The 15981-nt window shown below is 39.8% G+C and overlaps 1 protein-coding gene across 8 annotated transcripts in view; it reads right to left on the bottom strand.

Annotated features, from left to right (window-relative positions):
* SHANK2 (SH3 and multiple ankyrin repeat domains 2) overlaps positions 1-15981 on the bottom strand; it is a 330576-nt gene that overhangs the window by 183381 nt on the left and 131214 nt on the right. For all 8 annotated transcript variants that reach the window (XM_083462298.1, XM_083462291.1, XM_083462296.1 and 5 more), the window contains 2 exons: positions 13713-13882; positions 7569-7682 (listed from right to left, as the gene is read on the bottom strand). In XM_083462298.1, coding sequence (XP_083318424.1) covers positions 7569-7682; positions 13713-13882 — 284 coding nt within the window. The remainder of the gene's footprint in view (positions 1-7568; positions 7683-13712; positions 13883-15981) is intronic.

Genomic DNA, 15981 nt, shown 5'->3' with positions numbered 1-15981 from the left:
AGATGCCTTTTCCCAAGGCTTCAAGATTCCTGGCAGCATTCTCTGTGTTTAATGACTGGGTTTTTCACTGTAGTGACTGGCTTTTAAAAGGTCTCTTCTCTCTTGTCTAATCAGAGCAGAAAGACAACAGTTTATACAACCAGCAATTATCTGGAACCTGCCCTTCTCAAAGTTGGTAACCTAAATCCTTGCTCCCAAAACACGATGGGTGTGTGTAAGACAGAGAGCAAGAGAGCACATGGGGAAAACAGATGAAGCAATTTATTTCAACATTAGTTCAATCACAGTTATAAATTAGAGGAATGCTTTGAAATCAGGGCAGATTGCTCTATTTAGCTTTGCTCTATTTCCACATGCCAAGGCTGTTCCAACACTAAGGAAGCAACCATAAATAAGACACAGCTCTCCTGATCAGTCCAAAACCTACTTGGATGTTTAAACACCTGGGTACATTAATCTTAGATGAAATTAAATGCAATGCTGCAAAACCACCAACAAAAAAAATCCATACATTCTATTCAGCTATTCATATGAAACTATATTTACTCAACAGAATACAGAGAAATAACTTATGTTCCCACAGCCTGCTGTAGCAAAGGGCAAACTAAACTGATTCAGCTGAATGCAGATTTTTCAAGTTTTTTAAAAAATGATCAGTTAATAAGATGTTTCAGTGTTTCAAAATGCTTATTGAAGTATTTTTTTAACAACCAGAAAACACACAAAATTTGAAATAGAAGAATACCAAGTATAGCTCAAAAAAATACTAAAGATCTTGAGCTAACAAGGCTGGGTGGGACTTGTGTTCAAAGCTCTATCTTCAAAATTCACCCACCCACCAGCCCTAACTCCCACTTTCCTTGTTCATAAAGAAGTACAGCGGTACCTCGCAAGACGAATGCCTCGCAAGACAAAAAACGTGCAAGACGAAAGAGTTTTCCGTTTTTTGAGTCGTTCCGCAAGACGAATTTCCCTATGGGCTTGCTTCGCAAGATGAAATGTTTGTTTCCTTTTTCTTAAAGCCGCTAAGCCGTTAATAGCCGCTAAGCCGCTAAGCTGTTAATAGCTGCAAAGCTGCAAAGCCGCTAATAGCCGTGCTTTGCAAGACGAAAAAACCGCAAGACGAAGAGACTCGCGGAACGGATTAATTTCGTCTTGCGAGGCACCACTGTATAAATTTCTCTTACTTTTAGTGATTGGGTCTACAGATCAGTCAAAGGAACAATGTGCTCCTCTCTCCTTCTGTGTTCTCCAACCCATACACAATTAAACACCATACAGAATTAAACAGTACATATATGTTTGTGCATGCAATAGTAAACATACAATAAGAGTACTCAGCTACAACATTTCTACTGCATATTTCAACAAAGCAAAAGGCCAATACTGAAAATATTCAGGTATTAGTCCATTGCAGAGTTTTAGAAATCAAAAACCACTTTCAATACAGCCTAGAAACTCACTGAAATCCAGGGCAGGTGCTGTGTGAATTTTGTTTTTTTGAAGTGGTAGAGTTGCCTCAGTGAGAATTATGCTATTGGTTCCATATTTCCCCACAACCATATGCCTCTAAAAACCTTAAGGATACTCTGTATTAGAGAACAAATATATATATGAAACACAGCAGTTTTCATAGCTCCATATAGATGCAGCTTCAGTTATTACAGCATTGTCTCTCTCTACCCCCAGTTGCAAACATTTACTTTAAAAGAATGGCTAATTCAGTTCTGTTAAAACATTTTAGATCAGTTACCACTGCTTTTTATGTATACATGGAAAAATCTAAGAACGCTTCTAAGAGGAACCACCTAGTATTGACATGCTTCTGTTTTGTACATAAACAATGCCACCTAGTGATCATCTACAAAACTGAACTGTTTGGGGAAAATAATGCATTTCTAATTGTTCCTGCCAAGCATTTGATGCAGCAGACTATGGCCTACAAAATCTTGTGAAACAATAAATTTAAGAAGGACTCTATTGTTTTAAGTATAGGAATAGCTGCTATGTAATTCACAGGCTGCTAATGTACAGTACTTTGGAAAATTGGAGAGGACACTTAAACAGGGAGAAGCTGGTGCCCCTGAATGCCTTAAAGACAATAAGGAGACTTAGATTGAAATCCTATACACACCGACATTTTCTGTTGTCAGTTTGTCTACTAATATGCATCCTCTACAAAGCCCTGGATCCAACATGCCCTGGGCCCAAGGCCATGGGGCAAAAATGGTGGCCATGATAATTGGTATTTGAATAAATGTGAATGCATATTTGAATAAATGACCCTCTTTTTCTAGGGCATGGAGGGAGGGGAATCTTCTGAGATATTTTGGCTTGGTTCTAAATATTCTTCTGCTTAAATTTCTACTTAACTGATATAGAAGAACCAAATGATTATGTGAGAAGTAAGTGATTTGATCTCCCAGCTTTTTTGTTTGTTTGTTTTTGTTTTGTTACTACAATGCAGCTCAGATCCTGAAGCTGAGGCTCCAATACTTTGGCCACCTTATGAGAAGAGAAGACTCCCTGGAAAAGACCCTGATGTTGGGAAAGATTGAGGGCACAAGGAGAAGGGGACGACAGAGGAGAAGATGGTTGGACAGTGCTCTCGAAGGTACCAGCATGAGTCTGACCAAACTGCGGGAGGCAGTGGAAGACAGGAGTGCCTGGCGTGCTCTGGTCCATGGGGTCATGAAGAGTTGGACACAACTAAACGACTAAACAACAACAACAACAATGCAGCTGCAAAGGTTTGATAATTTGCCCATAGTATTGGTGTTTGGGGAGGTGAGCTAAATTCTGTCTCCCTGTACGTTTTCCTGATCTAGATGGACATCTCCCAACTCTTGTATTCCTTTCCCTCCATACAGCCAGTGAGCACACTTTCCTCTACTGCAGTGGAACAGCTGTTACACACTACTCCAAAGAGTTCCAGAGGGAAAATCGTTTATTGTGCCACTATCAGAGGCATTCAACTCTGTTTCTGTTACCCAGGCATTGTTTCTGTTACCCAGCAGCCCCCAACAACCCCCAGGCTTAATTAACCATGTCTTAGTGAAAGAAGCTATAAATCAGGCTTCCTCAACCTCGGCCCTCCAGATGTTTTGAAACTACAATTCCCATCATCCCTGACCACTGGTCCTGCTAGCTAGGGATCATGGGAGTTGTAGGCCAAAAACATCTGGAGGGCCAAGGTTGAGGAAGCCTGCTGTAAATCATCCCAACAAAGGTAGGTAGGTTTGATTTGTCATCTGATCCTCAGCTAAACTTTAGTCACTTATCAAACTTTACCTTTAACATCTTAGTGTGGAAAGCTTCAGGATGAGACTCCTAGGTTCATCAAGATGCTTTCCCTAAAGTGAAGTTACTGGTCCTGCTTTTTCAGTGCTGTGCTTTTCCTCAGCTGCACAAGGTTTCTGAAGGTCTATATCCCCACTAGTGTAAGGTTTAGCATCTCCCATCTAGACATTTGGCACTCAGCTGAAAGGAAAAAATGAGATGTCGCTGTCTGGCAGGGTAAGGGAGAAATTTTTCTTAACCATTCCTATCCTTCCTTGGCAAAACCACTGGAATATAAAGCAGCAGGATTGCCACTGGGAACAGAGCCCTGCGGTACAATGAATTAACAAGATTCAGTTGCAGACCAAACAATGTGAATTTCTAACTTCTGTGTTTTTTCTTTAAGGTAGATGTAATTTGTTTTACAGTTATGCTATATAAGCGTAACTCATCTGAGATGCCCTCTGATTACAGAGAGCAATTTAACTAAGAACTGTAACTCCTGAGCTGCCCAGAGTGTGGCTAGGGAAACCCAGCCAGATGGACGGGATAGAAATAATAAATTATTATTATTATTATTATTATTATTATTATTATTATTATTATTATTAATGTAGCCCAATCCACCTTGGATGATGAACCACTACCACTATACCAGGCTTTAGTTTAGATTCTTGCATTGAAGGGGGTTGGACCAGATTACCCTCAGGATCCCTTCCAAGTTCGTAATACAGTGGTACCTCGCAAGACGAATGCCTCGCAAGACAAAAAACTCGCTAGACGAAAGGTTTTTCCGTTTTTGAGTTGCCTCGCAAGACGAATTTCCCTATGGGCTTGCTTCGCAAGACGAAAACGTCTCGCGACTTTGTTTCCTTTTTCTTAAAACTGTTAAAACAAAGGGTGCTTAGCTTGAACAGCTACAGTTGCGACTTGACTTCGAGGAGCAACTGTTAGCACATGGTTTTGCAGCCTTTTCTCAGACTTTGCTCACTTTTGAAGCTTTTCCAAAACTTTTCCAGAACTTCTCTTGCATCCATTTGGTAAGTTAAACTTTTAAAACTTTTTTTGGGGGGGGGTTGGATTTTGGGTTGGGGTGTTTGGGATTCAAGGACTTGGTGTTGTGGGGGGGTTTGCGATAATCTGGGAGCTTGTGGGCCTTTTTTGGGAATTTTTATGATTTTCTGTGACCATTGGGCCAGTTTGTTTTTTTTCAATTTTCCTGAGTTTGAATTTCTGAGTGCTGGCTGGCTGGGGGAACAGCTGGAGAGGTTTCTGCAGGAATCTGGGAGTTTGTGGGGCTGTTTTGGGAATTTTTATGATTTTCTGTGACCATTGGGCCACTCTGCTGTTTTTTTAAAAAAATCTGGATTTGAATTTCTGTGTGGTGGGTGGCTGGGGGAATAGTTGAGGAGGGGGTTCTTCAGCAAGAAGCAAAGAGTGGAAGAGGAGCCTTCTTCGAGTGGTCCCCCAGAGTCTTAGAAAATGTACTGTACACTTTGTTGATTTTTAAATGTTTTTCTGTCACGTTTATAAAGTTAATTTATTTTCCCTTCAATTTTTGAACTGCTCTTTAGAGTATGTGTGACTTTAAAGAGCAGTTAATAAACTCTTGTTGTACCAAATTTGGCTTTGTTTGGACTTTTTTTGACCATAGGAACGCATTAATTGATTTTCAATGCATTCCTATGGGATTTCGTGATTCGCAAGACGAAAAATTCACTAGACGACAAAACTTGCGGAACGAATTAATTTCGTCTTGCGGGGCACCACTGTACTGTACACAGTCTCAGTAGGGCTGCAGCATGGTGCATCCTCATATCAGACACCACTACAAGTATGGTAAGATTTTGACTTCTCTATATCCCCATCTCTTTTCCCTGTTGTCAGTTTCTGTAAAGATTTTGACATGGAAGTTTTGAAATCATACTTAAATAATTGTCTACAGATGTGAAGAGTACAGATGGGTAGGTCTAAGAAAATCTGTCATGCTTGTTGCTGAATCTCTTAAACAAAGCAGCATATTTGTGGCTCTAGGATAACTGTGTTCTCAAAGCTCACAGTCTTGCATGAATCATAAGTATTAATTATGGCCACATGGAAATATATATGTAGTTAACTGACTGTATATAGCCACAACAAAGGAAGTTTTATGCAGGTCCTTAGTGCGTCTACTTATGCACCATACAGATGTTATTTGGCTGGTGCTTATCACAAGTCTGTAAGTATGGATAGTTTCATCCTATTCAAGCATTTCACACTATGGAGCAGTTTATACAGAATATTTCTAAAACGTATGACACAGCATCACTTGCTCCCAAAGGAAGGTATTTACTGCTGAAGCAATGGTTGTACGCAGAATGCATCTGTATGCGCATGACAAGTTAGTCTACAATATTTCTGTAGGACAGAAGGAGGGATAATTTACTGAACCAAAGCAATATTGTACCTTTCCCTCAAAAACAATAGAGGTGACTAAAGAAAACATCTTACAACTGTTCCTATCATTGCCAGTACTAGTTCACATTCCTTAGTGTTGTTAATTTTGCTTAAATGGCAATTTGGAGGTTTCTGCTCAGGTGACGTGAACCATTTGTAGCAATTTAAAAGAACTTCAATAGCCCCAGCAGGTTCCATTTGTAATTCTCACTACTGTGACAAGCCCACGTCTGGCCTGCACCACACTTCAGCCTGTGTGTGGAGATTCAATGTGGCTGAACATTCGTTCATACCAAAGCCAAAACCCTTCACACAGATGTACAGAATAAGACTAGACTGGACCCCTTCTCTACAACACCTAGTTTTCTAGAGGATCCCAGTAGCAGTTTGTGGGAGCATCTGGGCATTCAGCCAAGTCCTATTTCAGTTAAGGTTCAAAAAGAAGTGATGGGAAAGGCTACACCTTAGGAAACCAGTGTTGTATCCACATAGCTCTTGGAGGGCTATGTCACATCAGGACCTGCACCATGTTTTCGACTTGATAGTTACAGTTAGCTAGAAAATATTTTATTATTTTTCTAAAAGAAAGAGTCTGGGCTCCATTTAAATAATGATCTAGGTGAAATAATGAACTATTGTGCTAGAGAAATGCTGAATTCTGTAATGTTATCTGAAACTCTCAGAGTACATTCAAACAACGTAGAAGCTTTTATACACTGCAGAGACCATAGTGTGAATTCTCATAATTTATGGAGGTTTTTTCACACTTCTCAGCTGACATCCTTTTAATAGCCCCAGAAGGTGGTATTTAATCACTAGTTCCTTCACTGTTCCTCCTAATTTATTTTCCAGGTTTCGTTAATAGATTTAGTCCAAGGTAATACTGACAGATTGCTTGAAAACAATTACCTGACCTTGCATTTTCTTCCAAAGCAGAAAACAAATAACAGCCATGTGATTAACTTTAATCATAGGCTACTTTTAATCCACATCTGATGCATTTTTTATAATTCTGTCTCATTTAGGAATTATTCCAAGTCTCAATTTGTTTCCTAAAATAAAAAAATATTAATTCCTATATCCACTAACAACTACTTCTGTTTAACATTAGAACAAGCGTCAAAGCCAAATACCATTATTTATGATATGTGGGAAATACTAATGTAGAGTAAGCACAATCCCAATTGCGGAGTACTTGTGACATATTTGGAGGGCAAAGGGCATTATCTTTTAAACAACAACAACAACCTAAAAGCAAAAACAAACAGCAGCGAAGAACATTTTAACAATATTAAAACATTTACTCCTTATCCAAAATTCTATAAATACAAGGATGCATTCCAAATTCCCTGTCATTTGTAGGCAAGTAAATATGTCAAACTCAGTTTAAGGCTCATTTTCACTACACCAACTAACATCATTATACTCTCCACAATACAGCCAAAATGATGCAATTATAAAGTTATATAATTCTCTCCAATTTAAATCAATAGAATGAAAGGTACATCAATTTGGCCAGAACCCTTTACATAGCGCATGTATCAAATACCCAACAAAAGATACATATGAGTATTATACTACAGGGAAAAAAATCACACATTTTATTACTTCTGTTGTAGATGTTTAACCAAAGCTTTGTTTTCACATACTAGTACGGGGTGGGGGAGCACAACCCAAATTTATAGCTGTATCTTTCTTTAAAAAAATAGCTACTCCTTCCCTGAGGGCTAAGCAGCCAGTATGAGACAAACTCTTATCGTCAATTAATTACGGGGGGGGGGGGATGAACATGGAAAAATAATAGGCATTTTACATCATTTGACATGGGTTACAACTGAATATCACCATCTTACCTGGTTTGCTTTCATTTGGTTTACACTGCACTTCCTCAACACATTCTGCAGGAAACCATCCAACATGACCTCGAGTGGTGCCTTCCCAGAATCCACCCTCGCCAATGCTCAAAACTAGGCATAAAATAGGAAAACGCCATTAGGTGTTTACTTCTGCATAAGTTTATTTTATACACAAGCTTAAATGCAAAGTCCCATTTAACAAGAAGTAGGCCACATTCAATTGCACCTATTGGAACCTATGATTTCCACTGTCTGTATGTTGGAATAAAAACTTAACAGAACATGATTAGCAGTTGTAAAAATGTGTAAAATTCAGAATGAACAAAAGAAAACCTCATCTGATTAAGAACTAGCACACAGGACAACTGTTAGCAGGTAACATGAAAAGAACTCTAAAGTGATGCAGAATGAGCTACTGAGCAACCTCACAGTCTAAGCATTTCCCTAAAATGAACAGTACTCAATATTCTGCTATACTTAGAACATAAAATTTGGGTAAGGAAAAACAGTACATTCCCACTCTTCAGTGAATCCTGAAGATGGAATCCAGAAAATCAGTTAATGCACAATAGATCTGGAAGAAACTTACAGTTACTCCTTTCTTGGGGGCTAAGCTATACCATGGGTAGGCAAACTAAGGCCCGAGGGCCGGATCCAGCCCAATCGCTTTCTAAATCCGGCCTGCGGACAGTCCAGGAATCAGCATGTTTTTACATGAGTAGAATGTGTGCTTTTATTTAAAATGCATCTCTGGGTTATTTGTGGGGCATAGGAATTTGTTCATTTGCCCCCAAAAATATAGTCCAGCTCCCCACAAGGTCTGAGGGACAGTGGACCGGCCCCTTGCTGAAAACATTTGCTGACCCCTGAGCGATACTAATTTCTTTGGGGTGGGGACTCCTAGTCAAGACAAACTTGTATCTTCAATTAAGTAAGGAGAAATATTTCAGAGACATCAGAGAAACTACTCCAAAGTATGTACTATATGAATTGTGACCTATGGATTCTGAGCATGTCATAAACGAAGTTGCAAGCTTCATTACTTGCAGATTTAATAATACTTTTAATTAGTACGACATTAATTAGTTAATGCCAAAATGCCAAAGACTTGGAATCCATCTTTGTTTGTGTGGGGTTGCCATGCGTCCAGAATTTCTCAGACATATATGGAATACTGCAGACAGCGGCAGCGTCCGGGCGGAAATCAGTCAAATGTCCAGAAAAACCCAGACATATGGCAGCCCAGCTTTTGCCAATTCCCCCCCCCCCCCCAGTAGCTCAGAAACGGCATTCCGCCCCCACCCCCCATGTTTGTGTGAATGTAAGCTTGGGTTGATGGATAATCACATAATTTGTATACACAGCTATAATACGTTTTAAAACATTTTGCTGGTTCTCACAGAGGAAAATGGCAAAGCAGAGTGCATCGCGACTAAAGCTCAAGTGTGCATAGGTGTTAAGTTGGAAATTGATCCTATGACTTGGCAAGAACTGTGAAACTGAGAGATGCAGAAAGGTGTAGAAAAAACCTTGCCATTGCTAAGGAGTTTTTTAAAAAGGTGAATTAAGACAAGCTCTTCTAAAGCTATGAAATGTTCTCAAGTCAGTCCCCTGCAACACGCAGCACATAAGTGTCTCTTAACAAGGAAAATAACAGCTTTGGGGGGTGGAGGTAATTGTCATCAGGAAAACAGCACTTGGCAAAATGGTTCTGCCTCTGCGCTATAGTCCTGATCTGAATCTCTCTTGCATGAATGTACACACAGACAGAGAGCTGCTAGAAATTAAAAGAGAAGGGAGATTCCATCATGGTTTCTGCTGTCATGTCTACTTAGATCCTAAGTGTAAGATTGCTGGCCCTGGTCTCAATGTTCTGCGACTTCCCTGAGCCCATCCCAATATCCATGTGTTGCCTGTGGACATCTGCACAGGGAAAGCCAATATGAACACACCTCTCTACTGTGCTTTAACCCCAATCATGCAGGGTTCCAGCTCATATGGGAGCCTAAACATAGAGAGGTCTACACATCTAGTCTCTCCCTTGACAGATTCCTTTGCTGAATATAAGGAGTGTAGGAACAGGCCCTGGGAAGTCACGTAAAAGCAGCTGGAGGAAGAGGACAGGACAGAGGGTGGAAAAAAAGAGCTGTGAGTGGAGCAAGGCCCTTTGAATTCTTTTTACTCCCTGGAAAACTCAACAAACCTGATCTACCTGCAACTTAGTATGGAGAGTGCAGCTGAATGGGACACAGTTGTGGGCAATCTGAAGAAGTACCATCCATTTTAATTACAGATGGGTAGCCGTGTTGGTCTGCCATAGTCAAAATAAAAAAATTCCTTCCTGTAGCACCTTAAAGACCAACTAAGTTAGTTCTTGGTATAAGCTTTCGTGTGCATGCACACTTCTTCAGATACACTGAAGAATATCTGAAGAAGTGTGCATGCACACGAAAGCTTATACCAAGAACTAACTTAGTTGGTCTTTAAGGTGCTACAGGAAGGAATTTTTTTATTTCATCCATTTTAAGCAAGTCTAGAGAGACTAGGATGATGTCTGCTATTTCCAGGATCTCTTCTCATTGTGAGACCTTTTGTAGGTGAGCTTAGAGTTTCTTTGGACCCCATAACTGTGTTTTTTTGTAGTATTTTGTTTAAGTTGTCTTGTTGTTGCTTCAGTTTTTTGTACACCGCTTAGATATATTTTAGTATGTTTTTAATATATTTAATTAAGGAATTAAATAATCAAATCATAAAATTAGGAGCAGGGCCAGCAATGCACTCCTGCTTTCACTTAATCACATGGACCATCCTTGTGATCAACTTTCATAACTTGAAAGTGTGAAGAGGCTTCTGTCTTATCTACCTATCTTTTCTACATACCATATTGGCCCGAATATAAGCTGCACCTTTAAAATTCAAGGGGGTAAAAAGACAATATCTGAATATAAGCTAATCCCTTATAATTCTGCAGGCACTCACACCTGTTCCGTTTTACCATATGTCTGTTTCAGCAGCAATATTGTAAAAGCCAGTTTTTGTAAGGTCACGAATTTAAGCCGCACTTTAACTTTTCATGGTCGGAATTTGGAAAAAAAGGTGAGGCTTATATTCAGACCAATATGGTATTTTAAGAGTAAGATTTCTGATTCACTTAAATAAACCCCATTAACAGTTAAGAAACAGTCACTTTATGGAATTTTCAGAACAGAGTCCCATTATAATTTTTAACATTTACATACATGACAATCCTAATTATGTTCTCATTTTTCAGATGCATGGTGAATGAAGCTGTATTCAGTTGAGGCTTTAAAGCTGGTTGCTACCATAGAAAGCAAGTTTTGGTGGAAAGGAAGAAGATGGAAAAAGTTTGGAACAGATTGAGCCAAAATTCAAAAAGTGTTTGATTCCAAATGTAAATAAACTGGTTTATGAAGCTGATTCCAAAATTCACTGACATCACTAAATCCACTTGGTAACAGTGGTTTTAACCAAGTAGTTGGGGTCCGTCCACACTTATGCTTGACCTAGTATTATGTACCAATTAATTCCCCCAGGGCCAAGAGGTTTTCTCATTCTGTGGCTGTGCCTAGCAAAAATCCAATCTGAATCCAAAGAGCTGTTGCTTAACCAAGCTTCAGTTCAGCGGGTAAGATTGGAACAACCAGAAAAGCTCTCAAGACCTGGAGGATTTAATCAGTATAATATAAGATCGAAATATGGGTTAAGTGAAATTGGATGAGCCCTTACAGCGGTTCTCAACCTGTGGGTCCCCAGATGTTGTTGGACTACAACTCCCATCATCCCTGAGCTCTGGCCTTGCTAGCTAGGGGTGATGGGAGTTGTAGTTCAACAACATCTGGGGACCCATAGGTTGAGAAAGGCTGCATACAGATGACCAGCATGCCATTCAGTTATCTACAATTAACTTTTAAGCAGTTAAAATATTGCTGTATATTTGAATTCACCTTATTATATGAGGGGTATCTAAGATAGCAGACCAGAAAATATATAAGAATATTTTATGGGGACACCTGACAAAACATTCTAGCTGCTCACTATGCATACCTCAGCTTTGTCTTGCAAACTACCATTTCTAATTTGCAACCAGTGTTATGGTTCTAATTTGTAACCAGTGTTATGTGGTTTAAAAAACCTCACTGAAGGTAAGATACTGCAGTCGTTGAAACAAATAGACCAGCTAGAACTTTTTAAGCCTTGATCATGAATGTTGCTTTTGGGTGGGGTGGGGTGGGAAGAGACCAAAACAAAATATCACGTTTATTTTTAAAAGTTAGCTGTGGTTTTCTTAATATCAAGAGTGGTAGACACAAAATGATGTCAGTGTGCATGACTAATGGACAAAACTAAGCGTTATTTTTAACTACATTACATTATACTCTATTAATACAATAATTCACATGTATTTTTAAATCTACCTGAACTTGACCCACTTTCAGCTTTCATTTAATAATTGGTATGCCACATATCATTTGATTATATCGGTTTAGACATCCCTTAGCTACTGGTCATGAAGAAAAACCACCACCAAATTATTCCAAAATGTTTATGAAAGATACACTTTATGCTGTTTAATGGGGTTTCTGATAAAACTTTATAATAGTGAAGCACTAATTGAAAGTTCTCCTTTTTATTTTTATGAGTTTTTCCAATCCTTTGGTCAAGATAAACCATCTGTTAGGTTTTCTCCATCATATCCTAACACCTATCTCCAGACACATCTTGTCCAAGGAAGATAAAAGTGGCCGAATATCAGCGATATATCCTTGTAGTGATGAGAGTAGGAACTTACTCCCTGAACTCAGAGGTGAGCAAAGAAGCCTCAGCTGTCCCTCAACTCTGCTGCAATAGTATATCAGAATCAGACTAACCGTGCACAGAATCAAACCACATCAATACTAGCACACAAACCCATGGTAATGATTCCTTTACTTAGATGAGAAAGGGACATTCTCATTTCTTGTCTCTCTCTGCAGCCCCCTCTGCACTCCCTGAAAATACACTCAATTAGGAGATGCAATTGTAGAGGGAAATCCCTACGTAACTGGAAAAGGCAGAGCATAGTTACTTTTGATTCTTTAGGAGCAGTAGTTGCTTTCCCTGCATTTTCCTGTTCTTTTAGCATTATAAGAATGTTTCTGAATTGCTGCTGAATTCAGCTTGTTCTGTCTGGCTTGTTCCTGAGCAACCAAGATATCCTGTGACTCCCAGGTAACTCAACACATACTTTTTCAGGCAGACTTTGAAATGTGGATCTTAACAGCCACACATTTTCGCTGCCATGTTGTGTGTATCCCATTATAGATTCAGAAACTCTCTACGTTTGGCTAGAACCTATTAGTTCAATCTGTTTACAAGCAGCTTTAATCAAGCTTCCTTCTATTAATATAGGTCTTTTCCTTCTGCCTCTACTGTGATTATTAGAGATTAAGATTAGCTGGCCATCCTTCAAGTCTTTACAATGGCCTGGATAGCACGACATGCTGAGCAAAACTTTGGCTTAGCGAGTCTGTGAGAGCTTGGCAAGCTCTCAGAGTGGAACTCAAAGCTACATTGCTTTTTCCCCCATGGTCTTTTTTACAGCTACATTGTTGTTGTCATCATTGTTGTTGTTTTTTGGGGGAGGAACCTTGGCTGAGGTTAGATCTTAGCCACAACTCAGAGTTTGGACAACATACTAAACCAAACCTTGTCTTACCACAGGATTTTCACTAAGTTCCTCTGCAGACACCCATAAGGGGAAAGGGCAGATCAATGAAAGTCACCCTCCCCAATGAGAGCCTCAAATATGTTACTGAGGTGCTCCCCCACAATTACATTTGCAATTGCCTATCCATTGTTTAATTGAAGGCATGCTTTAGAGTGTTTTAGATCCGGCAAATTGCTGCACAGCCCTCAACCTGGCATGGTTGAAACACGCTTATTAGTCTGATGGGTGCCAGTTCAAATATGTGTAGGGAGTATAAAACCAGTTATCGAAATGTGCATGGCCTAAACTGGGACTGAATATTTGTCATTTAGAACTGGGACTCAATCAACAAATCTGTATGTTCATCTCCTTGCTTCAACTAAAGGGGAAAGCTGATCTGATCATTCAGGAACATTTAAAGGGAAGAGACTGACCTTTCACCCTGTCCCCTTTGTGCAAATGAATCTCCCCTTCTCCTTGAGGTTGATATGGCTTCACGACAATAAATAGTCTTCCAGGTACAGCACTATAAAGTTTGCGTTTTGGACCCTGATAATCCAAGGCAGATATAGTATCCTTGTTGGCACTGGGGTTATAACTGGCACTGGAAAAGAGAGCAAAATGAACAGCGTTAGTTTCCCTTTTTTTATTTTTTTATTTATTACATTTATTTCCCGACTATTCCCTAAGGCGTTCAAGGTGGTGTATATGGTTCTACTACTCCCCATTTCATCAGGAAAAGCTTATCAGATTGCTGAAGCTCCATTAGCACCGGCTGCCTGGTAGTCTAGACAATCCTTTCTAACCTTCAAATACATTTCTATGTGGAAAAGGTCAGTTAATTATAATGATTGTTTTCACTGTGGACACAAAAAAGGCAATAACTGACTCCAGGTTTCCAATCCACTGGTTAAACAAAATGAGAGAGAGCAAGAGAAAGGTGTAGCTGGGTGCAGCACTTAATGGTTAAGCCTGCGTCAGAAATATAGTAGGAGGCAACATTATAGAAGAAAGGCAAAGCTGAAGACTAACAATAACATTCATTCATATTGGAATTTTATTTGTACCAGCTACATTATTGGCCATAATGACTTTTTTAATTCAACTCTATGCTGTGGGCATGGGAGAGGCTTTAAATGCATACATTAATCCTAAATATATTTAACTGGGAAGAAGTTCAACTGTTTTCACTGATTTAGGGAAATTGTAAGGGCAAGTTACATATCAGAAGCAATGGTGTATAATGAAGCCCTGCCATTTCTTTTTAAAAATTAAAAGCACTTTGGGAAGTTACACTAAGATGATCAAATCTTGACTTAATAAGCAGAGATATAAAGAAGTTTATATATAAGTTTCATGCAACAGTTATCCATTTGCATGAGCAGCGAAACAAACCAGGAGGCCACAGTTAACCACATATTTGTATTATGTCCAAATCAATAAACTTCCAAACAAACCATACATTGAAAGCACACCCACACTCACACCCAAAGGGGTGACTGTAGTTTAGCCCTCACAGAGCTACAGTTCAGGTAGGTAGCCGTGTTGGTCTGACGCAGTCGTAATAAATAAAAAAATAATTGTCCAGTAGCACCAACTAAGTTTGTTCTGGGTATAAGCTTTTGTGTGCATGTACACTTCTTCAGATACACTGAAACAGAAGTCACCAGAGCCTTATATATAGTGGGAGGGAGGGGTGGGGTTTTTCTCAGGAGGGTGAAGTGTGAGCTACAATTGTCAGCACTACAATTTCCAAACTACTTTTCTCGGTATTCTTTGTGGGAGGTGCTTTAAATGTGGTACCTGTGTACTCGAACGGCTTGGCTCCCGAACAAATCAGCTCCTGAACAGCACAAACCCGGAAATAAGTGTTCTGGTTTGCAAACGTTTTTGTTAAGTTGTGGGCGAACATATCAGACGACACAGCAATTCTTCCAAAGCAGCTCTTTATTTGTAAGCTGGAACAGAACTGAACTGAGGAGCTCAGTCAGCCTGCTTATATAGAGCTCCAGAACAAGGTAACTGTTGCAACTTTCTAAAACTATCCAATCACTGAACATCACTTTCGATCCTTCATTTGCATACAAACTATCCAATCACTGAACGTCACTTTCGATCCTTCATTTGCATAACTATCTACAGTATCCCCCTGCTGGCCCAGGATGAGAACTTCAGTACATAACAGTTTTTTGGAAGCCGAACGTCCAACACAGCTTCCGCTTGAGTGCAGGAAGCTCCTGCAGCCAATTGGAAGCCGCACCTTGGTTTTTGAATGTTTTGGGAGTCAAACAGACTCCTGGAATGGTTTAAGTTCAAGAACTAAGGTACCACTGTATGGAGCACATGAGTTTCTCATTTCAGATATAACAGGAAGCTATAGTTAACTGCTTCCAGGCTTCTTTTTTGTGCTCACATGAAGGAAGGTCCAAAGTGACTGTGTAAGTACAGTACAGTCATACCTCGGGATAAATGTGCTTCAAGTTAAGTATTTTCGGGTTGCGCTCCACGGTGACCCGGAAGTAATGGAGCACGTTACTTCCGGGTTTTGCAGCGTGTGCATGTGCAGACAGTCAAAATGATGTCATGCGCATGCGCGGAAGCGGCAAAACGCGACCCGCGCATGCGTAGACGCACGGACGCGGGTTGCGTTCACTTCAGGATGCAAACGGGGCTCCGGAACGGATCCCGTTCGCATCCCGAGGT

The sequence above is a fragment of the Podarcis liolepis genome (assembly GCF_965112155.1).
Source record: "Podarcis liolepis genome assembly, chromosome: 1".
Lineage (NCBI taxonomy): Eukaryota > Metazoa > Chordata > Lepidosauria > Squamata > Lacertidae > Podarcis > Podarcis liolepis.
Note: the sequence above shows the minus strand (reverse complement) of the source record. Positions and strands in the feature narration are given on the sequence as shown.